Consider the following 26,149-nt stretch of genomic DNA (forward strand, 5'->3'; position numbering starts at 1 on the left):
ATGATGGAGGTGTTTAAAATCATGAGAGGACTAGCACGGGTAGATGTGAATCGGTTATTTTTCTCTTTCGGATAGTAGAAAGACTAGGGTGCACTCCATGAAGTTAGCATGGGGCACATTTAAAATATATCAGAGATAATAATTTTTCAATTAACACACAATTAAGCTCTGGAATTCTTTGTCAGAGGATGTAGTTAAGGCATTGAGTATAGCTGGGTTTAAAATAGATTTTGATTAACTTCCTGGAGAAGAAGTCCATAAACCAGTATTAATCAAGTTGACTTAGGCAATAACCTGGGACCTCCAGGGACTCCTTCCACAGATTGGCTGCCAGCAAACCTCTCAGCTGACTGCAAAATCCCCACTGTTGCTCCTTGTGACCTCAGGCAAGTCACTTTACCCGCCATTGCCTCAGGTACAAACTTAGATTGTGAGCCCTCTGGGGACAGGGAAATACCTGAAGTACCTGAATATAATTCACTTTGAAATGTCAAAAGCAGAATATAAGTTTAAAAAATAATACTATATGCATCTTGGGGTTGTATTATTGTCATGCTGCTACCAGATGGCAGCTCCTGTGTCTCCAGGTCAGACACCATCTTCCTTCTCCACCTGTTGGGTCTCTGCCTCCTCCACACCTTGATCCTCCTCCTCCTCCTCTGCATGCCCTGGCTCCTCACGCTGCTCCTGCTGGTAGCGTCACTCATATAGTAACATACTCTAGTAATAGCAGCAGACAAACATAGAAACAAGATGGCAGAGAGAGACTGAAATGCCCATCTAGTCTGCCTGACGCTCCATGAGCCCTTTCAGACTGGTGAACCCTGCAATCCAATGCCAGAAGGACAAGGTCAGCCATGAGCAGGCAGAGGGGGTAAAGTCCAAAGAACAGGCAGGAGGCAGGGCAGACAGCAGGCAGGGCAAGCGCCAGCAGCAGGCAGAGCAACATTCAGTGACCAAGCAATCGTCAGAACAAGCAGCCCGCCAGGCTCGATGACTCCAGCCACGCGGGGATCACCTAACAGAGGAGCCAATGGAATACGACCCGCGGCAAAACAGGCGCTAGTTATGAGCGCAGGTTTGATCACCGCGCGTGGCTGAAGCTGCCGCTTCCACGGGATGTGAAAAATATAAATTATGCAAAAGATTTGCGCACAGAAATCTGCACACATACGGGAAAAATGCGCCTACCTAAGCACGGTAAGGGCCTATGGAATAAGCGGCCGCATCCGCGCTCAAAACCCGCGCCAATAATCCGTGCATGAAAGCGAGCGAGCGGGTTTTCCTATTGTAACAGGGTAACAAACAGCAGGCACAAACAGAAGACCTCAGGCACTGGTCCGAGAAGGAAAAGAGTTTTAGTTGCTGGCAATTAGATGCAGCTGAAATGGTTTTCAGTAAAACTGCACCCCCTCCCTGGCAGGGAGAAACTTTTTATACATTTCACATTTCTTATCTCTTGCACATGCCTGCTACACATTGCTGAGGCAGCACATCCCAACTGAGGGGCTGCGTGACCCCCTCCTTCCTCTTCCAGCGTGGAACTTTCCCGATGTTTCTCCGTTGTTCTGGCTTCAGGTCATGTGACTACTGATGCGTCATTCGCAGGAGAGGCTGCCGGGCTCTGCAGTCCTGTGGAAGGAATTGCAACACTAATACTGCCTTATACATAATGCGTCCTTTGTTCTGGTCAGTTCTATATACTCAGCAAGGTCACTAGTTTGGCAGGCATAAGTGAAATCTGTCAGCATTACTAAAAGACAATAAGAACAGAGTGTGAAAGCTTGCTAGCAATTTGGCTAATATGCAGTTTCTCTATCCTATTCATAAGCTTTATTGCAGGCAGCAGACGTTTTGTGAAGCGGGTGATTCTGGTACATGGAGTCCTGGCGTTAGAAGTTGCTGAGGTGTGTATTTCACTGTAAAGGTGTCATTGTCATTGCGGATGATGTCAAAATCTATGTCTCCTCCTTCACCAGGGCTCAGGACATGCAGGTGGGGGGAAGACTTATGTGGGCTCTGCAGGACTGGGACTGGCTCTGACCTGGGATCTGTGAGTGTCAGAAGTGCTGCGGGGGATGGGGAGATATTAACTGCTGAGCTGCCAGGGCTCAGGACATGCAGGGGGTGCAGGGACTTATGTGGGCTCTGCAGGCCTGGGACTGGCACTGACCTGGACTCTGTTAGGGCCTGGAGAAGCGAGGCAGGGGATAGAAAGGCAGGATCACTTCGGGAGAAACAGGTGCCTGTGCTGAGGGGTTGCAGAGCAGGGAAGGGATCTAAGCCCCTGGTGGAGGAAGAATCACGAACTGAAAGGTGAGCTGAGCCCATCAATGAAGGGAAACCTAACCTGCTGATGAGGGGTGGGAGTCAGTGGAGGGATGGATGAACCGAGCCTGCAGAGGATGGCAACTGGCTAAGCGGGGGTGAGGATGGGCCTGCTAGGGGTGGAGAGACAGGGAAAGGGGAGCACAGCAGATCAGGGGACGTATGGGGGAAGCTGGAAGAGGCGTATTAAACCCCCCTCCCTCCAAACGTAAAATTCGAAGTATGCCTATGCAGGAGGAGGGAGCATTAAGAGCGAAGAGGGTGTGAGGAAGGGAGGGACGAAAGAGGAAAAGATGAGGGGAGGAAGGGGAGGAAGGGGAGAATGAGAGAAGAGGGGGTGGGGAGAGAGCGGTGGTGACAGGTGAGAGTGGGGGGAAGAGATCGTGGTGTGGATGGACTGCCGGGGAGTGGGAATGGAGCTGGAGGGGGTGACTGGTGGGGATGAGCTGGAGTGGAGGAGGAGAGTGACCTGTGGGACTCTGAGTGCTCCCCCAGCTTTTGTTTTGTCCACATTACCTGCTCACACACTCACCACCCACTGGGTTTGTTTGTTTTAATTGCTGGAGGGCGCTGTAATTTGTTTTGTGTTCGGCACCCCCCATCATTTTCAAAAGTTGGCTGTTATGGGCCTAACTGCCGTGCTGTGCGGGCTACTCTGGTGCTTCCTCACTTTGCCCTGTGTCTATCCCCTCGGGATTCAGTAATACCGTTACTGGTTTTGCCTCCAGCACGTCCACCTCAAGGGCATTCCAGTCCTCTACCACCAAAGAAGAAGCGGAGAATTCAGGGAGGCCATTCCTCTAAAAGATTTTATTTACTTTGGGATTAACATGCATAAATTTGATTAAGATGAGCAAGGATTAAGTTTTCTGGATGAGCTGTGCCATTGCTCTGTTGGTCGCGGAGATTCAGAGTCTGTTGACTGACCTCTGCGTAGGCGTCATCGTCTTCTACAAACCTATGGAAGAGAAACCATGGACAGAACTTAGCAGGAGAATATTCGAGAGCCTAAACATGTCAAGGTCCATGTTCAAACGCATTTAGCCAGGTAAGTAAGAAGTTATCCAGCTAAAGAAAAATGTGAGCACTTATGCGGTTAAATTCTAGCCAGGAAACTATTTATCCAGCTAGAGTTTGGCCAGATAAGTGACAGGCTGTGCAGAGGCATCCTGGGGAGGAGCTGAATTGGCTAACGCCGGTCATCCCATTGAGCAGATAACCTTATCTGGCTAACGCCGGTCATCCCACTGAGGAGATAAACTTCTCTGGCTAATGCCGGTCATCCCATTGAGCAGATACATTTATCTGGCTAATGCCGGTCATCCTATTGAGCGGATACATTTATCTGGCTAATGCCGGTCATCCCGTTGAGGAGATAAACTTATCTGGCTAAGGCCGGTCATCCCGTTGAGCAGATAAACTTATCTGGTTAACGCTGTTCATCCCGTCAAGCAGATAAACTTATCTGGCTAACACTGGTCATCCCACTGAGCGGATAAATTTATCTGGCTAACGCCGGTCGTCCCATTGAGGAGATAAACTTATCTGGCTAATGCCAGTCATCCCGTTGAGGAGATAACCTTATCTGGCTAACGCCGGTCAACCTGCTGAGCAGATAACCTTATCTGGCTAACGCCGGTCATCCCATTGAGCAGATAAACTTATCTGGCTAAGGCCGGTCATCTGGTTGAACAGATAACCTAAACTGGCTAACTTTGAGAGAGCTGGATATATCCAGTGGCACAGCTGCACTGCTGAATCTGCAGCACTCCTTAGCCCGATAAATTGCACAGCGGCAGAATACGGATCCTGAGCTGAGCTGAAGGATTTTTCCACTTCTGAGGTTTTAGCATTTTAATTGTCCTGTTATATATTATTCTCTTTTTGCCTCCCGTTTTTGCAGGCTGAAGATTCTTACACTTGGAACGTTACTAACGGAGCTCACCGATGCCTGATTTTTATTTTTTTTTTAGCAGTTTAATCTGTTTTGTCTTTCTGCTTGGGACCCATGCAATACTTGCCCGCTCTTCTTGAAGAGAGAAGGATTTCGCGGCTGCATTCCTTCCAGCTCCGGGTGGACAGGGAGCGGGTGACGGGTCCTCTGCGTGTTTGTGCAATATGTGTTATGAGCTCTTTCCGTTCTTGGAAGGTTCTGCTCTCACCCACCTCTTCCCTCTCTGTAATTGTATCGGGGAACATAGGGGGAAGAGGAGAGTGGAGAGTGGCCATCCTGCTTTCTGCTACACATGGCAGTGTCAGAAATCATTTTGTAGGTGCCCAACGTACATAACTTGCGGGCAGAGTGGGTGGAAGAGCACAGGCAGGGACCCGCCTAGCAGGAAAGGTTCATTTGCGCCTTTACGGGATTTCTGTCACTGTCCGGTACTGGAATTCACTTTCTGCTTCCTCGCTCACCTTTTCCCTCCTGCATCTTTCCGTCTCTCTCTCTCTCTCTCTCTTCCCCGCTGCAGCATCTTTTACCTTCTCTGCTCTGCCCGCTCTCCTCCCTCTTCTGCACAGAGCCGCAGATTCTCCTCACTATAGTGCTGCCGCCAGTCCCCCCTATCCAGTCCCTTCCCCCTGCTGCCCTCTCCCAACCCTCCCCTCCATTGCTTTCTCTCTCCACTTTCTCCCCTTCCCTCCTCCTCTGCTTTCCCTCATTGTTCTCCCCTCCCCTCCTCTCTCCCATCCCTTCCTTCATTGCTTTCTCTCTCCATTTTCTCCTCTTCCCTCCTCCTCTGCTCTCCTTCATTGTTCTCCCTCCCCTCCCCTCCTCTGCTGCCCTCTCCCATCCCCTTCCTCCATTGCTTTCTCCCCTTCCCTCCTCCTTCACTTTCCTTCATTGTTCTCCCCTCCCCTCCTCTGCTGCTCTCTCCCGTCCCTCCCTCCATTGCTTTCTCCCCTTCCCTCCTCCTTCAATTTCCTTCATTGTTCTCCCTTCCCCTCCTCTCCTCTGCTGCTCTCTCCCCTCCCTCCATTGCTTTCTCCCCATTCCTCCTCCTCTGCTTTCCCTCATTGTTCTCCTCTCCCCTCCCCTCCTGCTCTCCCGTCCCTCCCTCCATTGCTTTCTCCCCTTCCCTCCTCCTTCACTTTCCTTCATTGTTCTCCCCTCCTCTCCTCTGCTGCTCTCCCCCTCCCTCCATTGCTTTCTCTCCTTCCCTCCTCTGCTGCTCTCTCCCATCCCTCCCTCCATTGCTTTCTCCCCTTCCCTCCTCCTCCACTTTCCTTTATTGTTCTCCTCTCCCCTCCATCTATTCCTTTCTCTCTCCTCTTTCTCCCCTTCCCTCTTCCTTCACTTTCCTTCATTGTTCTCCCCTCCCTTCCTCTGCTGCTCTCTCCCACCCCTCCCTCCAATGCTTTCCTCCTCCGCTTTCCTTTATTGTTCTCCCATCCCCTCCTCTGCTGTCTCCCCTCCATCTATTCCTTTCTCTCTCCTCTTTCTCCCCTTCCCTCCTCCTTCACTTTACTTTATTGTTCTCCTCTCCCCTCCATCTATTCCTTTCTCTCTCCTCTTTCTCCCCTTCCCTCCTCCTTCACTTTCCTTATTTGTTCTCCCCTCCCATCCTCTGCTGCTCTCTCCCATCCCTCCCTCCATTGCTTTCCTCCTCCGCTTTCCTTTATTGTTCTCCTCTCCCCTCCTATCCCTCTCTCCATTGCTTTTTTGCTCTGCTTTTTCCCCCTTTCCTCTTCCTCCTCTTCCTCCCCTTCATTGCTGTGCCCTCCGTTTTTCCTTTGTTCCTCTCCCCTACCCTTCCTGCTCTTTCCTCCCTTGCATTAATGTGAATCTTGTGCTGGTGGCACGGACATAGAGTCTACAGGGGAGGAAATGCAGGGACCTCGCCCCACTTTCTTCACCCCTTTCATGCCCGAGGCTGAATGATTTTAGAGCGAGCGCAGTAACCAGGGAGTTGTGGGAGCAGAAACGGGCCGATTCAGTAAAGTCCGCGGGAGAGCGGGCGAACGCCCCGGCCACTCGCCTGTGCCTGCGATTCAGTATTTAAATGAAGCCCGGTGGTAGAAACGGGCAAAAGGAGGCGCTAGGGACAATAGCGCGTCCCTAGCGCCTCCTTATTAGCCGTAGAGGTGGCTGTCCGCAGGTCCCAACAACAGACGCTCTGTTTTACTGGCGTCGGTTCTCAAACCCGCTGACAGCCACGGGTTCGGAAACTGGACGCCGGCAAAATTGAGCGTCCGGTTTTTGACCCGACAGCCGCCGGCCTATTTTAAAATTTTTTTTTTTTTTTTTTACTTTTTTTACTCTTCGGGACCTCCGACTTAATATCGCCATGATATTAAGTCGGAGGGTGCACTCTTCGGGACCTCCGACTTAATATCGCCATGATATTAAGTCGGAGGGTGCACTTTCCCGGTGCCGGCAGAAATTAGCGCCTATCTTCGGGTAGGCGCTAATATCTTAAAGTAAAATATGCGGCTTGGCTGCACATTTTACTTTCTGTATCCCGCGCGCATACCTAATAGCGCCCTCAACATGCATTTGCATGTTGAGGGCGCTATTAGGTTCGGCGAGTTGGATGCGCATTTTCCGCCTCTTACCGAATAAGGGGTAAGGGAAAACGCGCGTCCAGTGGCGAGCGCACTGTACTGTATCGGCCCGATAGTGAGGAGGCAATCACTTATTTATTTACTTTTATTTACCGACATTCGTGAAGCACATCATGCCGGTTTACAGTGAACGTAAAGGAGGAAAATTACAAAAAACAATAAAAACAATAATACAGTAAGACGGGGGGAGGGGGAAAAGAAGAAGGGGGGAGTGGGAGAGGGAGGGGATCGGAGAGGCAGTAAAGATTGAGAAAAATAGATGAACTATATACAATTGAAAATATGTACAATTACAATCAGCTTATGTATTACTAAGATGGTGCTCTAAAAGACCAGCAATATTTTATCAATTTGACGGTTGTTCTCTTAAATATAAAGTAGTTAGGGTCGCATGGAGGAATAAGGGGAAGTATGGGGGGGTGTGGGGGGCAGAGGAAGGATAGGACAGGAGAGGGGGCAAGTGAGTAGGTCGAGTATGGTGGAGCTGAGTAAGGGAGGGAGTTTATGTTTGGTTTCATCGGAGTAAGCCTGTCGGAAAAGCCATGTCTTGACTCCTTTCTTGAAATTGTGAAGTGATGGCTCTAGGCAGAGGAGGGTGGGGAGGGAGTTCCAAAGGGTGGGACCAGCGATAGAGAAGGCCCTCTCTCTGGTAAGTGATAAATGCGCAGATTTGAGGGATGGGGTTTGGAGAGTGCCTGTAAGGGCGGTTCTTGTGGGGCGGTCAGAGGAACGGTAACGAGGCATTTCATCGAGCCAGGTGTGATTGTGCTTATGTAGGGAGCTGTGAAGGATGGTGAGAGTCTTGTGTTGTGAGCGGAAGGAGATGGGCAGCCAATGTAGGTCCTTTAGGATGGGGGTGATGTGGTCCCTTTTACGAGTGCTGGTTATGATTCTGGCCATGGAATTTTGTAGAATCTGCAGGGGTTTGATGGTGGTGGCAGGCAGGCCTAGTAGAAGGGAGTTGCAGTAATCTAGTTTCGTGAGCATAGTGGTCTGTATGACTGTGCGGAAATCGTGGGTGTGGAGGAGGGGTTTGAGTTTTTTTAAGGATGTTTAGTTTATAGAAACCTCCCTTTAGGAGGGCTTTGATGTGGGGTTTAAAGTTTAAGTGTTGGTCTATAAACACACCTAGGTCTCTTACAAAAAGGGGCTGAGAGTGGGCCATGGTTGTATTCTGGAGAGTGTTCTGTAGTGTGGGGAGTGTGTAACGGTCAGGCTGATTAGAGATGACGAGTATTTCAGTTTTTGATGTATTTAGAGCTAGGTGGAGTTTAGATAGCAAGGCGTCTATAGTGGCGAGGCAGGATTCCCAGCGTTGTAGGGGTTCATTTATGGATTTTTGAAACGGGATGAGAATCTGCACGTCATCTGCATATAGGAAGAATTTCAGGCCTAGGTCGGAGCCCTGATGAAGGTCTTCTGCCCTTCATCAGGGCTCCTCCCTGATATGAAAATGTCTAATGGCAGTGGCTATGAATCCACCACTTAATGTGAAGTCTGCAGGAGATCGGGAGTAATGTCACTGGATTATAGGAGACCCAAGTCACTGTCTGCGGAAAACAAAATCTAGTGCCAGTGTTGGAAGCCGGGTTAAATAAGCTGCTGCCAAAAGAAAGCTTGATTTGGCAAAAAGCAGTCGGTTTTAAAGAAGCCGTGTGCACCCCTGCAAACAGCTTGAGCACAAACGAAAAGGGAAAAGAAATGCACGAGGAAGTGATGGCTTTGCAGAGAAGCAGTGGTGGCACTGAAAGCCAGGAGATAGTGGGCAAAGCCGAAATGCAGGCCCAACACGGTGTTATGTTACGGTGGTTTAGTGTGCCCATGGGCCTCAGCCTGACCCAGGCCATCCCGGGCCGAACCAAGGGTTGACAGTGGCCCCGTGTGGCTGGACAATCTACCCTCTGCCAGGCTGGCAAGCTCCCAAGGGCAGACATCCGAGGATGTTGGAAGGTGAATGGTCTTCCGACCATTCCGGGCCCTTTCGGACCTGCTGCAAGCAGCACGGAGCAGCAGGCCTGGCCTGAGGTTGAGGGCAGACGGGCCTTGACAAGGAACATTACTGTGGACTGATGCGACGACATCCAAGACATGAAGACAACAGTTGATGCGACGGCATCCATGGCATGAAGAACACAAAGACTTGGGTAGATGCGACAGCATCCATGACACGAAGACACTTGGCTGAAACAAAACATCTTGGACGAGGACTCTTGACATCCAATAGGCAAGAACATTGGCACTGTCTCTCAGGGCACCCTACTCAGGCCACCCGCGGGACTGAGTCACGGACCACCCTGTCCGTTACGCGCCCAACACAGCCCCAAGACTGGTCACGGACCACGACAGGAGCGGGACAGCACAGGAACACACAATAGGCTTGACGGCTCCAGGGCACAGGACAACTGTCCTCCGGCAGCCTAGTCCACCCAGGGACTACATCTGGGGGACCCCCGGCCTACCGGACCAGAAGGCTCTGGAGCACAGACGAGGCTTGGAGAAGGAACGAACATCCAGGAAGGCAGGAACATACAGACGAGGAACTATGACGAGACATCTGGACGTGGACCTCAGGCTAAGACGTGGACATGGTCTGACGAGACGAGATCAAGAAGAGGAGCTCCACACGAAGAAGACCTTACAACGAGCTCTGACAGGCAGGAGCCTCCAGAGCGATAACTGACCACGATGCAAGCCCAAGCATGAAGAACGGAGCAGCCCTTTATAGGGCTGGAGCCAGGAAACAGTCATTAGGTGGGGCCCAGACACTTCCTGTGTCTGGGCCTTTAAATCTTGCAGAGAGACGCGGCCGCGCGTCTAAGGCAGGCAGAGCAGGGCTGTGCAGGACCCTGGACAGCGGCCTGCACAGCGTCTTCACGTCGGCAGCGTCAGACGCTGCAGAGGAGGCAGGGGAGAGCCTGGACGCAGGCTCCAGCATCGGCAGCGGCTCCGGGGGCAGCTCCTGCCGCTACTCGAGCCCGGGGCTGCGGCCTAAACGCCGCGAAGATCCGAATGATGTCGGGGGCACTCCCAGCCCCGTGGGAGGCCGCGGAGCTGAAGGAGGGTCCAGGGCGGCCTCCGGGCCGCGTGGGCAGGCCGGCAGCGGCGTCCTGCCGCGCCGGTGAAGATCAGCGTGGTGAGTGTCCGTGCCTGCTCGCGGGAGGGACCCGAGGGCAGCGCATTCATAACACACGGCGCACACGAGGAGGTCAGCAAGCCAGATGTAACTGGGTTTAAAAAGGTTTGGATAAGTACCTAGAGGAAAAATCCATAAACTATTAATTTTTAAGCAATAGTAGCTTGAGATTTAATGTTTGGGTAATTGCCAGGTTCTTGTAGCCTGGATTGGCCTCTGCTGGAAACAGGATGCTGGGCTTGATGGACCCTTGGTCTGATGCAGTATGGCAATTTCTTATGCTCTTATGTACAGACAAAGTTTCTGAAGAGAGGAGCATCAGTCTGAATATAACAATCACCCATTATCAACTCAATTGCACATTCTACTGCCACAGTGATGATCAATTGTAATAAATCCTTTACTGAGCTGTTATTAGGTAAAACACGATAAATAACCAAAACATATAACAATGTACAATGTATTCCCACCCAAGGTAACAAACCTTCCAATAAAGAAGCCTTACCCTGGTAAGTGGGAGAGGGTCTCTCATAATAATCCCCACACCCACCCTCCTTCCCTATAAACGAGGTGTGTGGGAAAACTTAGCCAACAGGAGAAATTTGGGATTGCATGATGGGAATCTAGAGAGAGAACAGGAATGTGGTGTGAGGTGCAGTAGGCAATGCCTGATGGGAATCTGAGAGTAGGCAAGGCTGGTGGTGTGGAGCACAGTAGGGAAGCATGAAGGGAATCAGGAACAGGACAGGACAGGTGCTGTGATGTATAGCAGGCAATGCTTGATGGGAATCAGAGAGAGAGAGAGAGGGGACAGGGCTGGTGGTGTGAGGTACAGCAGGCAGTGCACGATGGGAGTCAGAGAGAGAGAGGACAGGGCTGATGGTGTGAGGTACAGCAGGCAATGCATGATGGGAATCAGAGAGAGAGAGAGGGGACAGGGCTGGTGGTGTGAGGTACAGCAGGCAGTGCACGATGGGAGTCAGAGAGAGAGAGGACAGGGCTGATGGTGTGAGGTACAGCAGGCAATGCTTGATAGGAATCAGAAAGAGAGAGGAGACAGGGCTGATGGTGTGAGGTACAGCAGGCAATGCTTGATAGGAATCAGAAAGAGAGAGGGGACAGGGCTGGTGGTGTGAGGTACAGCAGGCAATGCATGATGGGAATCAGAGAGAGAGAGGACAGGGCTGGTGGTGTGAGATACAGCAGGCAATGCATGATGGGAATCAGAGAGAGAGAGAGAGGGGACAGGGCTGGTGGTGTGAGGTACAGCAGGCAATGCATGTTGGGAATCAGAGAGAGAGAGAGGGGGCAGGGCTGGTGGTGTGATGTACAGCAGGCAATGCATGATGGGAATCAGAGAGAGAGGGGACAGGGCTGGTGGTGTGAGGTACAGCAGGCAATGCATGATGGGAATCAGAGAGAGAGAGAGAGAGAGAGGGACAGGGCTGGTGGTGTGATGTACAGCAGGCAATGCATGATGGGAATCAGAGAGAGAGGGGACAGGCTGATGGTGTGAGGTACAGCAGGCAATGCATGATGGGAATCAGAGAGAGAGGGGGACAGGGCTGGTGGTGTGAGGTACAGCAGGCAATGCATGATGGGAATCAGAGAGAGAGGGGACAGGGCTGATGGTGTGAGGTACAGCAGGCAATGCATGATGGGAATTCAGAGAGAGAGAGGGACAGGGCTGGTGGTGTGAGGTACAGCAGGCAATGCATAATGGGAATCAGAGAGAGAGAGAGGGACAGGGCTGGTGGTGTGATGTACAGCAAGCAATGCATGATGGGAATCAGAGAGAGAGGGGACAGGCTGATGGTGTGAGGTACAGCAGGCAATGCATGATGGGAATCAGAGAGAGAGGGGACAGGGCTGGTGGTGTGAGGTACAGCAGGCAATGCATGATGGGAATGAGGAGGAAGATATGAGGGGGAGAGGGCTGATGGTGTGAGGCACAGCAGGCAATGCACGATGGGAATCAGAGAGAGAGAGGGGACGGCTGGTGGTGTGAGGTTACAGCAGGCAATGCATAATGCGAATCAGAGAGAGGGGGGGACAGGGCTGGTGGTGTGAGGTACAGCAGGCAATGCATAATGGGAATCAGAGAGAGAGAGGGGACAGGGCTGGTGGTGTGAGGTACAGCAGGCAATGCATGATGGGAGTCAGAGAGAAAGAGGACAGGGCTGGTGGTGTGAGGTACAGTAGACAATGCATGATGGGAATCAGAGAGAGGACAGGGCTGGTCGTGTGAGGTACAGCAGGCAATGCTTGATGGGAATCAGAGAGAGAGGGGACAGGGCTGGTGGTATAAGGTACAGCAGGCAATGCTTGATGGGAATCAGAGAGAGAGAGAGGGGACAGGGCAGATGGTGTGAGGTACTGCAGGCAATGCATGATGGGAGTCAGAGAGAGAGAGATGACAGGGCTGGTGGTGTGAGGTACAGCAGACAATGCATGATGGGAATCAGAGAGAGGACAGGGCTGGTCGTGTGAGGTACAGCAGGCAATGCATGATGGGAATCAGAGAGAGGACAGGGCTGGTCATGTGAGGTACAGCAGACAATGCATGATGGGAATCAGAGAGAGGACAGGGCTGGTCTTGTGAGGTACAGCAGGCAATGCATGATGGGAATCAGAGAGAGGACAGGGCTGGTCGTGTGAGGTACAGCAGACAATACATGATGGGAATCAGAGAGAGGACAGGGCTGGTCGTGTGAGGTACAGCAGGCAATGCATGATGGGAATCAGAGAGAGGACAGGGCTGGTCGTGTGAGGTACAGCAGGCAATGCTTGATGGGAATCAGAGAGAGAGAGAGGGGACAGGGCTGGTGGTGTGAGGTACAGCAGGCAATGCATGATGGGAATCAGAGAGAGAGAGAGAGGGGACAGGGCTGGTGGTGTGAGGTACAGCAGGCAATGCATGATGGGAATCAGAGAGAGAGAGAGGGACAGGGGCTGGTGGTGTGATGTACAGCAGGCAATGCATGATGGGAATCAGAGAGAGAGGGGACAGGCTGATGGTGTGAGGTACAGCAGGCAATGCATGATGGGAATCAGAGAGAGAGGGGACAGGGCTGGTGGTGTGAGGTACAGCAGGCAATGCATGATGGGAATGAGGAGGAAGATAGAGGGGAGAGGGCTGATGGTGTGAGGCACAGCAGGCAATGCATGATGGGAGTCAGAGAGAGCGAGAGAGAGGACAGGGCTCGTGGTGTGAGGTACAGCAGGCAATGCATGATGGGAATCAGAGAGAGAGGGGACAGGCTGATGGTGTGAGGTACAGCAGGCAATGCATGATGGGAATCAGAGAGAGAGAGGGGAGAGGGCTGATGGTGTGAGGTACAGCAGGCAATGCATGATAGGAATCAGAGAGAGAGAGAGAGGGGACGGCTGATGGTGTGAGGTACAGCAGGCAATGCATGATGGGAATCAGAGAGAGAGGGGACAGGCTGATGGTGTGAGGTACAGCAGGGAATGCATGATGGGAATCAGAGAGAGAGAGGGGACGGCTGGTGGTGTGAGGTACAGCAGACAATGCATGATGGGAATGAGGAGGAAGACAGGGCTGCTAGTGTAATCTACAGGCAATGCATGATGGGAATCAAGGGGAGATAGAGGGGAGAGGGCTGATGGTGTGAGGTTCAGCAGGCAAGGCATGATTGGAGTCAGAGAGAGAGAGAGGACAGGGCTGGTGGTGTGAGGTACAGCAAGCAATGCATGATGGGAATCAGGGGGAGATAGAGGGGAGAGGGCTGATGGTGTGAGGTACAGCAGGCAAGGCATGATGGGAGTCAGAGAGAGAGAGAGGACAGGGCTGGTGGTGTGAGGTACAGCAAGCAATGCATGATGGGAATCAGGAGGAAGACAGGGCAGGTGGTGTAAGGCACAACCATAGTTAGCATGTCGTGAGTTGAAACTGAAGAGTAAGAAATAGAAGAAGCCTGCATAAATGGGAAATTAAGAAGAAAAAGTGAAGACTAAAAACAAAAGTCTGAGAATTAATATCATAATAGAGAGAACCAAAAGTCCTCTGGATTTCTGTTGGTGACACCCTGTGGCACACCCTTAGCGCAGACTGAGAGTCATGACTTGGACATAGTAAGACGTTTAAGGCTGACAATCTAGCTGCTTACATTCGCTGTGATCCTGTAGCGCAGGGTACACCTCCACCTCACACAGTTGCAGCCACTCTGCGTGATTAGGGATCACCACGCTGATGAAACGACCTTCCATTCCATTGCAGCAGAACCTGGAGACAGACCCTAGACTGATATCAGTGATGGTTCCACATCTGGATATGGGGAACAAGAGCAGAAGGCTGAGTTAGTGAGGGATGAGCTCCTGAGATGGATATAAATAGCCTCGTACTGCTGAGAGGAGGGAGAGGGCTCAGAGGCTGGGATAAAGAGGGATGAGCCCCAGAGATGGATATAACCAGCCTCATCCTGCTGAGAGGAGGGAGAGGACTCAGAGGCTGGGATAGAGAGGGATGAGCCCCAGAGATGGATATAACTAGCCTCGTCCTGCTGAGAGGAGGAGAGGGCTCAGAGGCTGGGATAGAGAGGGATGAGCCCCAGAGATGGATATAACTAGCCTCGTCCTGCTGAGAGGAGGAGAGGGCTCAGAGGCTGTGATAGAGAGGGATGGGACCCAGAGATGGATATAACCAGCCTTGTCCTGCTGAGAGGAGGAGAGGGCTCAGAGGCTGGGGTAGAGAGGGATGAGCCCCAGAGATGGATATAACCCTCTCATCCTGCTGAGAGGAAGAGAGGGCTCAGAGGCTGGGCTAGAGAGGGATGAGCTCCAGAGATGGATATAACCAGCCTCATCCTGCTGAGAGGAGGAGAGGGCTCAGAGGCTGGGCTAGAGAGGGATGAGCTCCAGAGATAGATATAACCAGTCTCGTCTTGCTGAGAGGAGGAGAGGGCTGAGCCCCAGAGATGGATATAATCAGCCTCGTCCTGCTGCGAGAAGGGAGAGTGCTCAGAGGCTGGGATAGAGAGGGAAGAGCTCCAGAGATGGATATAACCAGTCTAGTCCTGCTAAGAGGAGGGAGAGGGCTCAGAGGCTGGGAGAGAGAGGGATGAGCTCCAGAGATGGATATAACCAGCCTCGTCCTGCTGAGAGGAGGGAGAGGGCTCAGAGGCTGGGATAGAGAGGGATGAGCCCCAGAGATGGATATAACCAGTCTCATCTGCTGCAAGGAAGGAGAGGGCTCAGAGGCTGGGATAGACAGGGATGAGCTCCAGAGATGGATATAACCAGCCTTGTCCTGCTGAAAGGAGGGAGAGGGCTCAGAGGCTGGGATAGAGAGGGATGAGCTCCAGAGATGGATATAATGAGCCTCGTCCTGCTAAGAGAAGGAAGAGGACTCAGAGGCTGGGATAGAAAGGGATGAGCTCCAGAGATGGATGTAACCAGCCTCGTCCTGCTGAGAGGAGGGAGAGGACTCAGAGGCTGGGATAGAAAGGGATGAGCTCCAGAGATGTATTTAACCAGCCTCATCCTGCTGAGTGGAGGGGGAGGGCTCAGAGGCTGGGATAGAGAGGGATGAGCCCCAGAGATGGATATAACGAGCCTCGTCCTGCTGAGAGGAGAGAGAGGGCTCAGAGGCTGGGATAGAGAGGGATGAGCTCTAGAGATGGATATAACCAGCCTCGTCCTGCTGAGAGGAGGGAGAGAAATGAGCTCCAGAGATGGATATAACCAGCCTCGTTCTGATGTGAGAAGGGAGAATGTGAAGAGGCTGGGCCAAGGAGTCAGAAAGGAAGAAAAATTCATCCCCAGGATGTGCTTCCTAAGAGCTCACATATTTTGGATAAATAAGAATAATTGAGGAAGTTTTAAGCCTCAGGGGGTTGAGGGTTAGATGAAAGATAGTAGGGGGAGAGGAAGCGGTCTTGGTTTGTGTACGGGGATCTGTTTGTTCATCCTTCCAGGATGGCAGAAAACCAAAGGAAGGATCTCACCTGGGCAGACTGGATGGGACAATCGGTTATTATATCTGCCATCATTTGCTGGGTTATTGTGTTCCTGCATTCACTATTTTAAAGCTCGCTTCCCTAAAACACAGCGACGAAGTGTTGGCAGTGACTCACACGGGATTGTTGTTGTCTGCACGGTCTCCAACGCGGATCTCCGCCCCCTTCAGTCGCTCCGAGCAGCAGTCTCCCCGGTTCACCACTACGACAGATTTGACTTTCCAGCTTTTCTGCAGGTCCACCTGCCACCAGGGATTTTTGTCGTAACCAGTGTGCATACAGGAGCCTCTGAGGTGGTTGCTGTCCTGATTCCCATCAATGGCTAACCCAGGAGGCCCATCATATCCCACGGAGCTCTGAGTAGCGACACCGGTCAGTGCTATGTTCTTCTCTGAAACCCAAATGCAAAAATTAACGAGATAGATATCACTTATCCAAGGTCACAAGCAGAAAGGATGGCAGAGCTTCAATTACAACTCAGTCAGAAGGAGATAAAGTAATTCTCCACCCACAGTAATAACCATCAACCCGTCCCCTCCCCCTATGTCCCCTACCCCTACAGTATAAACCAGAGGTGTCCAACTCCAGTACTCGAGGACTGTATGCAGGACAGCCTTAATAAATATGCATCACATAAACGTGCATGTATGCTGCCTCCGCTGTATGCAAATCTGTCTCATGCATATACATTAGGGATGTCCTGAAAACCTGACCTGTTTGCAGCTCCTGATTACCAGGGCTGGCCCCTCCTGGTTGTGTGGTGAATGTTATGAATCAGATATAAATCTCAAAGAGGAGTTAGCAATCTGTTAGAAACCTCAAAGAGGAGATAGCAATCTGTAATGAATCTGATGTTATCTGCTATAGTTGTGGGTGGATCCCTGGGCCGGTGGCAGATGACCATGCCCCCAGGAGGATATCCCGAGAGGGACCACTGGCTAGGCTTGAGTATGGAGACAGACACAGATAATTCTTTTATTAGACAGGTAGTAGAACCACCAGAGGTAGCAGTAGTGAGCTGATATGCCCGGCAGGGCTGTAGTCCCTCAGATACTGGAACAGCGATCCCTGGATGGCTGAGCTGTTGAGAAACTATAGATAGTGAGTAGGCAGAGTAGGCAGAGTTCAGGAACAGAACTAGATGACAAAACTCACATAAGGTCTCAAGGAAGCTCAGAAGCTGGAAAGGATTAGGCCAGGGGTCAGGAACCTATGGCTCGGGAGCCAGATATGGCTCTTATGATGGCTGCATCTGGCTCGCAGACAAATCTTTAATAAAAAAGTAAAAATCTAACAAAATCTCCCACCCTCCTGACGCCCCCCAAGACCTCCAAAATTAATTTACTATAACCCCCACCCTCCTGACCCCCCCAAGACCTGCCAAAAGTCCCTGGTGGTCCAGCGGGGGTCCAGGAGCGGTCCAGGAGCGATCTCCTGGACTTGGGCCGTCGGCTGCCAGTAATCAAAATGGCGTCGACGGCCCTTTGCCCTTACTATGTCACAGGGGCTACTGCCGCCATTGGTCGACCCCAGTGACATAGTGAGGGCAAAGGGCCGTCGGCGCCATTTTGACTACTGGCAGCCGACAGCCCAAGTCCAGGAGATCGCTCCCGGACCCCTGCTGGACCACCAGGGACTTTGGCAGGTCTTGGGGGGTCAGGAGGGTGGGGGTTGTAGTAAATTAATTTGGCAGGTCTTGGGGGCGTCAGGAGAGTAGGGGGTTGTAGTAAATTAATTTGGTAGGTCTTGGGGGACTCAGGAGGATGGGGGGTTGTAGTTAGTATGGCTCTCATGGAATTACATTTTAAAATATGTGGCGTTCGTGGCTCTCTCAACCAAAAAGGTTCCCGACCCCTGGATTAGGCCCTCGAGGAGCGAGTACCTGGTTCCAGGGTAAGCTCTGACAGAGCGATGGTAACTCACAATGTTTGCAGCAGTGATAGCTTCCAGACAGTAGAGAATCTTCACAGTGTCCAGGAACAAGGGCCCTCGAGGAGCGAGTACTGGTTCCTATGTGCAATATGAAAATAAAGAAAAGAGCGAGGCCCCCGAGGAGCGGGTACCTCTGGTAAGTCCGAGGAGGCAGAGTAGCTTGGAGAGCCAGGGCGAATCCTTCTCCTTGCTAACTCAGCTTGATAGTGAAAATAGAGACCTTTAAATATTGGAAGCGGATGACGTCATCTCAGGGGAACGCCCCTGAGGTTCGCACCCTTGCTGGTACATCAATCAGAGCGCATGCGCGCGCCCTAGGTCTTCAGGCAACATGGCGGATCTGCAGCGTCGAACCGGCCTGGGGACGCCGGAGGGAGACGGCATGGAGACGCCGCGGCAGCCAGCCGTCCATCAGACCCGGAGGGAGTCGCCACAGAGGTAAAGAGGGCGGAGTGAGGGCGTCGAGCAGCGACGGTCGCAACAGTGAAAACAGAGGGAACTTGATGTATTTGAAGAATAACTGATTACCAGGGCTGGACATTCCTGGGGGTGTGGTGAAAACAGAGCGAAGAAGATGTATTTGAAGAATTGTAAGATTGTAGTTTGTAAAATGCAAGTGGTGCTTGCAAGTTAGTGAAACTTGCACAGTATGTGTATGGTCTGTTGTGTTTTGTTTCTATAATTGGGGTTTTGTCTGTGTGATTTATTATTTTATGTATGTGAATATGATGTAACTTGTTAGTTTGGAGAAACTTTTAGTGATTATGTATTGCAATTCTTTTTAGTATGGGTTTGAAATTGTTCAATAAATTATTAATATTCTGTGATTTTGGGTAGATATTTTCTTTTGCGTTTTTTCTTTTGTGGTATAATAAATTATTATGAGTGTTTTGTATATTTAGATATTATAGGTCTCTCTTTGTTATTTCATCCTTGGTATAAGCCATCAGTCTGCCTCTACTCTACAGTCCTGAGTGCGTGCTGAAAGCAGAAGCTGCATCTGCTGGTGGGTGAGCAGGCTTTTCAGCAGACGCGCATACATTTTCTAGGTTACGTTTTCCTCAAAGTAGATCAAATTCCCACATGGAAGCCGACTCCCGCTGCTGCTCCGTGCGGGTCACCCCATGCCCTCCAAGAAGCACAGTGCAGCCACATCCCTGCTGCCCTGAGCTGCAGCTGTCACTCGCTGCCCTCTTTACTATTCTCTTGCCACCAGGGCAAGATCCTCTGTTTTTATCCCGTGCCTTTTTTAGAGTCCACCACTGTCCTTTTCCATCACCAGCTCCTCCGGGAGGGCATGCCGAGCTTCTGCCACCCTCTATATTAAAAAAAAAAACCCAAAATTACCTGCCATTGTTTCTGAATCTACCCCCTTGGAGCTTTCATATTGTGAGCATGGAAAATGTGTGGCTTCTTGTGCATTAATACCTTTCAGGTATTTAATTGTCGGTATTAGGTTCAAATACTATTGACACCTTGTTTCATATGCAGAAGTAAACACAACGTAAAGCCGTTAGTGCATGGGGTTACCAACCGGCCGGTATTTGGCACCCTAGGTGAAACTGTGGTCAAGCACCCCCTTCCTCCAGCTTACCTATTGGCGGCAGCTCCAGCACAGCCCTCCCTCCTGCCAGCAGCGATGGCTCCAGCACGTCCTTCTTTTGAGGGTATTGACTCTGATACAGCACCCTTTTGGGCCTCCTGCTGGTGGGACTTTGCCACCCCCAAAATGTTGACACTCTAAGCAACGGCCTAGTTTGCCTAATGAAAGCTCAGGCTCCCATGACTTGGCCGCTTTTTTTTTAAAGGGAGGCTGAAAGCCAAGACCTCAGAAAACCATCCGTTTCCTAACATGTAGACAAATGGACTCAGGACCCGTGGGTTATGCACCTCTGCCAGCAGATGGAGACAGAGCAAACTGATGTCCCAGTATTTATACACCCCTGCACTGACAGCAGCCTGCCAGTATTCTTTTTAGAAGAGGCAGGCTGTGATTTGGTCCACACCTCCCCCTCCTACCTTTGTTGACAAAGTTACGCCTGCCCAAGCCAGGCGTAACTTGCGCGCGCCGAGAAGGCCGTTCTGCCAGAGCACTCAACCCCGCCCCCTGACCATCCCCGGACCGCCCCTTTTTCGAAGCCCTGGGACATACGCGCGTCCCCGGGCTTGCACGCGTCGCCGAGCTTATGCAAGATAGGCTCGGCGCGCGCAGGGGCAGGAAGGGGCAGGTTTTCGGGGGTTACGCGCGTATGTTACGCCCATACCCCTTTGAAAATCTACCCCTTAACGTTTACTCGTTCCATTCCACTCATGATTTTATAGACCTCTTATCATATCTCCCCTCAGCCGTCTCTTCTCCAAGCTGAAGAGACCCAATCTCTTTAACCTTTCTTCATAGGGGAATTGTTCCATCCCCTTTATCATTTTGGTCGCCCTTCTCTGTACCTTTTCTAATTCTGCTATATCTTTCTTGAGATGTGGTGATCAGAACTGCACAGAATACTCACGATGAGGTCACACCATGGAGTGATACAGAGGCTTTATGATATTCTCTGTTTTATTCTCCATTCCTTTCCTCATAATCCCCAGCATTCTGATTGTGTATGATATATGAACACAAGATGAGGATGCACCATGGACTGATACAGAGACATTATGATATTCTCTGTTTTATTCTCCATTCCTTTCCTAATAATCCCCAGCATTCTGTTTGTGTATGATATATGAACACAAGATGAGGATGCACCATGGAGTGATACAGAGGCATTATGATATTCTCTGTGTTATTCTCCACTCCTTTCCTAATAATCCCCAGCATTCTGTTTGTGTATGATATATGAACACAAGATGAGGATGCACCATGGAGTGATACAGAGACATTATGATATTCTCTGATTTATTCTCCATTCCTTTCCTAATAATCCCCAGCATTCTGTGTGTTTATGATATATGAACACAAGATGAGGATGCACCATGGAGTGATACAGAGGCTTTATGATATTCTCTGTTTTATTCTCCATTCCTTTCCTAATAATCCCCAGCATTCTGTTTGTGTATGATATATGAACACAAGATGAGGTCGCACCATGGAGTGATACAGAGACATTATGATATTCTCTGTTTTATTCTCCACTCCTTTCCTCATAATCCCCAGCATTCTGTTTGTGTATGATATATGAACACAAGATGAGGATGCACCATGGAGTGATACAGAGACATTATGATATTCTCTGTTTTATTCTCCATTCCTTTCTTAATAATCCCTAGCATTCTGTTTGTGTATGATATATGAACACAAGATGAGGATGCACCATGGAATGATACAGAGACATTATGATATTCTCTGTGTTATTCTCCATTCCTTTCCTAATAATCCCCAGCATTCTGTTTGTGTATGATATATGAACACAAGATGAGGATGCACCATGGAGTGATACAGAGGCATTATGATATTCTCTGTTTTATTCTCCATTCCTTTCCTAATAATCCCCAGCATTCTGTTTGTGTATGATATATGAACACAAGATGAGGATGCACCATGCAGTGATACAGAGGCATTATGATATTCTCTGTGTTATTCTCCATTCCTTTCCTAATAATTCCTAGCATTCTGTTTGTGTATGATATATGAACACAAGATGAGGTCACACCATGGAGTGATACAGAGACATTATGATATTCTCTGTTTTATTCTCCAGTCCTTTTCTTATAATCCCCAGCATTCTGTTTGTGTATGATATATGAACACAAGATGAGGTCGCACCATGGAGTGATACAGAGGCATTATGATATTCTCTGTTTTATTCTCCATTCCTTTCCTAATAATCCCCAGCATTCTGTTTGTGTATGATATATGAACACAGTTGAGGATGCACCATGAGTGATACAGAGGCATTATGATATTCTCTGTTTTATTCTCCATTCCTTTCCTAATAATCCCCAGCATTCTGTTGTGTATGATATATGAACACAAGATGAGGATGCACCATGGAGTGATACAGAGGCATTATGATATTCTCTGTTTTATTCTCCATTCCTTTCCTAATAATTCCCAACATTCTGTTTGTGTATGATATATGAACACAAGATGAGGTCACACCATGGAGTGATACAGAGGCTTTATGATATTCTCTGTTTATTCTCCATTCCTTTCCTAATAATCCCCAGCATTCTGTTTGTGTATGATATATGAACACAAGATGAGGTCACACCATGGAGTGGTAAAGAGGCATTATGATATTCTCTGTGTTATTCTCCATTCCTTTCCTAATAATTCCTAGCATTCTGTTTGTGTATGATATATGAACACAAGATGAGGTCACACCATGGAGTGATACAGAGACATTACGATATTCTCTGTTTTATTCTCCAGTCCTTTCCTAATAATCCCCAGCATTCTGTTGTGTATGATATATGAACACAAGATGAGGATGCACCATGGAGTGATACAGAGGCATTATGATATTCTCTGTTTTATTCTCCATTCCTTTCCTAATAATCCCCAGCATTCTGTTTGTGTATGATATATGAACACAAGATGAGGATGCACCATGGAGTGATACAGAGACATTATGATATTCTCTGTGTTATTCTCCATTCCTTTCCTAATAATTCCTAGCATTCTGTTTGTGTATGATATATGAACACAAGATGAGGTCACACCATGGAGTGATACAGAGACATTATGATATTCTCTGTTTTATTCTCCAGTCCTTTCCTAATAATCCCCAGCATTCTGTTTGTGTATGATATATGAACACAAGATGAGGTCGCACCATGGAGTGATACAGAGGCATTATGATATTCTCTGTTTTATTCTCCATTCCTTTCCTAATAATCCCCAGCATTCTGTTTGTGTATGATATATGAACACAAGATGAGGTCACACCATGGAGTGATACAGAGGCTTTATGATATTCTCTGTTTTATTCTCCATTCCTTTTCTTATAATCCCCAGCATTCTGTTTGTGTATGATATATGAACACAAGATGAGGTCACACCATGGAGTGATACAGAGGCTTTATGATATTCTCTGTTTTATTCTCCATTCCTTTCCTAATAATCCCCAGCATTCTGTTTGTGTATGATATATGAACACAAGATGAGGTCACACCATGGAGTGGTACAGAGGCATTATGATATTCTCTGTGTTATTCTCCATTCCTTTCCTAATAATTCCTAGCATTCTGTTTGTGTATGATATATGAACACAAGATGAGGTCACACCATGGAGTGATACAGAGACATTATGATATTCTCTGTTTTATTCTCCAGTCCTTTCCTAATAATCCCCAGCATTCTGTTTGTGTATGATATATGAACACAAGATGAGGTCGCACCATGGAGTGATACAGAGGCATTATGATATTCTCTGTTTTATTCTCCATTCCTTTCCTAATAATCCCCAGCATTCTGTTTGTGTATGATATATGAACACAAGATGAGGTCGCACCATGGAGTGATACAGAGGCTTTATGATATTCTCTGTTTTATTCTCCATTCCTTTCCTAATAATCCCCAGCATTCTGTTTATGTATGATATATGAACACAAGATGAGGTCACACCATGGAGTGGTACAGAGGCATTATGATATTCTCTGTGTTATTCTCCATTCCTTTCCTAATAATTCCTAGCATTCTGTTTGTGTATGATATATGAACACAAGATGAGGTCACACCATGGAGTGATACAGAGACATTATGATATTCTCTGTTTTATTCTCCAGTCCTTTCCTAATAATCCCCAGCATTCTGTTTGTGTATGATATATGAACACAAGATGAGGATGCACCATGGAGTGATACAGAGGCATTATGATATTCTCTGTTTTATTCTCCATTCCTTTCCTAATAATCCCCAGCATTCTGTTTGTGTATGATATATGAACACAAGAGGAGGATGCACCATGGAGTGATACAGAGGCATTATGATATTCTCTGTGTTATTCTCTATTCCTTTCCTAATAATCCCCAGCATTCTGTTTGTGTATGATATATGAACACAAGATGAGGTCGCACCATGGAGCGATACAGCGGCATTATGATATTCTCTGATTTATTCTCCATTCCTTTCCTAATAATCCCCAGCATTCTGTTTGTGTATGATATATGAACACAAGATGAGGATGCACCATGGAGAGATACAGAGGCATTATGATATTCTCTGTTTTATTCTCCATTCCTTTCCTAATAATCCCCAGAATTCTGTTTGTGTATGATATATGAACACAAGATGAGGATGCACCATGGAGTGATACAGAGGCATTATGATATTCTCTGCTTTATTCTCCATTCCTTTCCTAATAATCCCCAGCATTCTGTTTGTCTATGATATATGAACACAAGATGAGGATGCACCATGGAGTGATACAGAGGCATTATGATATTCTCTGTGTTATTCTCCATTCCTTTCCTAATAATCCCCAGCATTCTGTTTGTGTATGATATATGAACACAAGATGAGGCTGCACCATGGAGTGATACAGAGACATTATGATATTCTCTGTTTTATTCTCCAGTCCTTTCCTAATAATCCCCAGGATTCTGTTTGTGTATGATATATGAACACAAGATGAGGTCACACCATGGAGTGATACAGAGACATTATGATATTCTCTGTTTTATTCTCCATTCCTTTCCTAATAATCCCCAGCATTCTGTTTGTGTATGATATATGAACACAAGATGAGGATGCACCATGGAGTGATACAGAGGCATTATGATATTCTCTGTTTTATTCTCCATTCCTTTCCTAATAATCCCCAGCATTCTGTTTGTGTATGATATATGAACACAGATGAGGTGCACCATGGAGTGATACAGAGACATTATGATATTCTCTGTTTATTCTCCATTCCTTTCCTAATAATCCCCAGCATTCTGTTTGTGTATGATATATGAACACAAGATGAGGATGCACCATGGAGTGATACAGAGGCATTATGATATTCTCTGTGTTATTCTCCATTCCTTTCCTAATAATCCCCAGCATTCTGTTTGTGTATGATATATGAACACAAGATGAGGATGCACCATGGAGTGATACGGAGACATTATCATATTCTCTGTTTTATTCTCCATTCCCTTCCTCATAATCCCCAAGCATTCTGTTTGTGTATCATATATGAACACAAGATGAGGATGCACCATGGAGTGATACAGAGGCATTATGATATTCTCTGTTTTATTCTCCATTCCTTTCCTCATAATCCCCAGCATTCTGTTTGTGTATGATATATGAACACAAGATGAGGATGCACCATGGAGTGATACAGAGGCATTATGATATTCTCTGTTAATTCTCCATTCCTTTCCTAATAATCCCCTAGCATTCTGTTTGTGTATGATATATGAACACAAGATGAGGATGCACCATGGAGGCGATACAGAGGCATTATGATATTCTCTGTTTATTCTCCATTCCTTTCCTAATAATCCCCAGCATTCTGTTTGTGTATGATATATGAACACAAGATGAGGATGCACCATGGAGTGATACAGAGGCATTATGATATTCTCTGTTTTATTCTCCATTCCTTCCTAATAATCCCCAGCTTCTGTTTGTGTATGATATATGAACACAAGATGAGGATGCACCATGGAGTGATACAGAGAGCATTATGATATTCTCTGTTTTATTCTCCATTCCTTTCCTAATAATCCCCAGCATTCTGTTGTGTATGATATATGAACACAAGATGAGGATGCACCATGGAGTGATACAGAGGCATTATGACATTTTCTGTTTTATTCTCCATTCCTTTCCTAATAATCCCCAGCATTCTGTTTGTGTATGATATTGAACACAAGATGAGGAGTCGCACCATGGAGTGATACAGAGGCATTATGATATTCTCTGTTTTATTCTCCATTCCTTTCCTAATAATCCCCAGCATTCTGTTTGTGTATGATATATGAACACAAGATGAGGATGCCACCATGGAGTGATACAGAGGCATTATGATATTCTCTGTTTTATTCTCCATTCCTTTCCTAATAATCCCCAGCATTCTGTTTGTGTATGATATATGAACACAAGATAGGATGCACCATGGAGTGATACAGAGGCATTATTGATATTCTCTGTTTTATTCTCCATTCCTTTCCTAATAATCCCCAGCATTCTGTTTGTGTATGATATATGAACACAAGATGAGGATGCACCATGGAGTGATACAGAGGCATTATGATATTCTCTGTTTTATTCTCCATTCCT

General features: G+C 48.3%; 1 protein-coding gene across 1 annotated transcript in view; it reads right to left on the bottom strand.

Moving 5' to 3' along the window:
• Positions 1-3,119: 3,119 nt before the first annotated feature.
• Positions 3,120-26,149, bottom strand: part of LOC115085849 (fucolectin-5-like) — a 27,803-nt gene continuing 4,773 nt past the window's right edge. Inside the window, exons 2-4 of the mRNA XM_029592351.1 lie at positions 16,120-16,393; positions 14,155-14,312; positions 3,120-3,286 (exon numbers count right to left, since the gene is read on the bottom strand). Coding sequence (XP_029448211.1) covers positions 3,279-3,286; positions 14,155-14,312; positions 16,120-16,393 — 440 coding nt within the window. The 3' untranslated portion in view covers positions 3,120-3,278. The remainder of the gene's footprint in view (positions 3,287-14,154; positions 14,313-16,119; positions 16,394-26,149) is intronic.

Source organism: Rhinatrema bivittatum, chromosome 2 (genome assembly GCF_901001135.1).
Source record: "Rhinatrema bivittatum chromosome 2, aRhiBiv1.1, whole genome shotgun sequence".
Classification (NCBI taxonomy): domain Eukaryota; kingdom Metazoa; phylum Chordata; class Amphibia; order Gymnophiona; family Rhinatrematidae; genus Rhinatrema; species Rhinatrema bivittatum.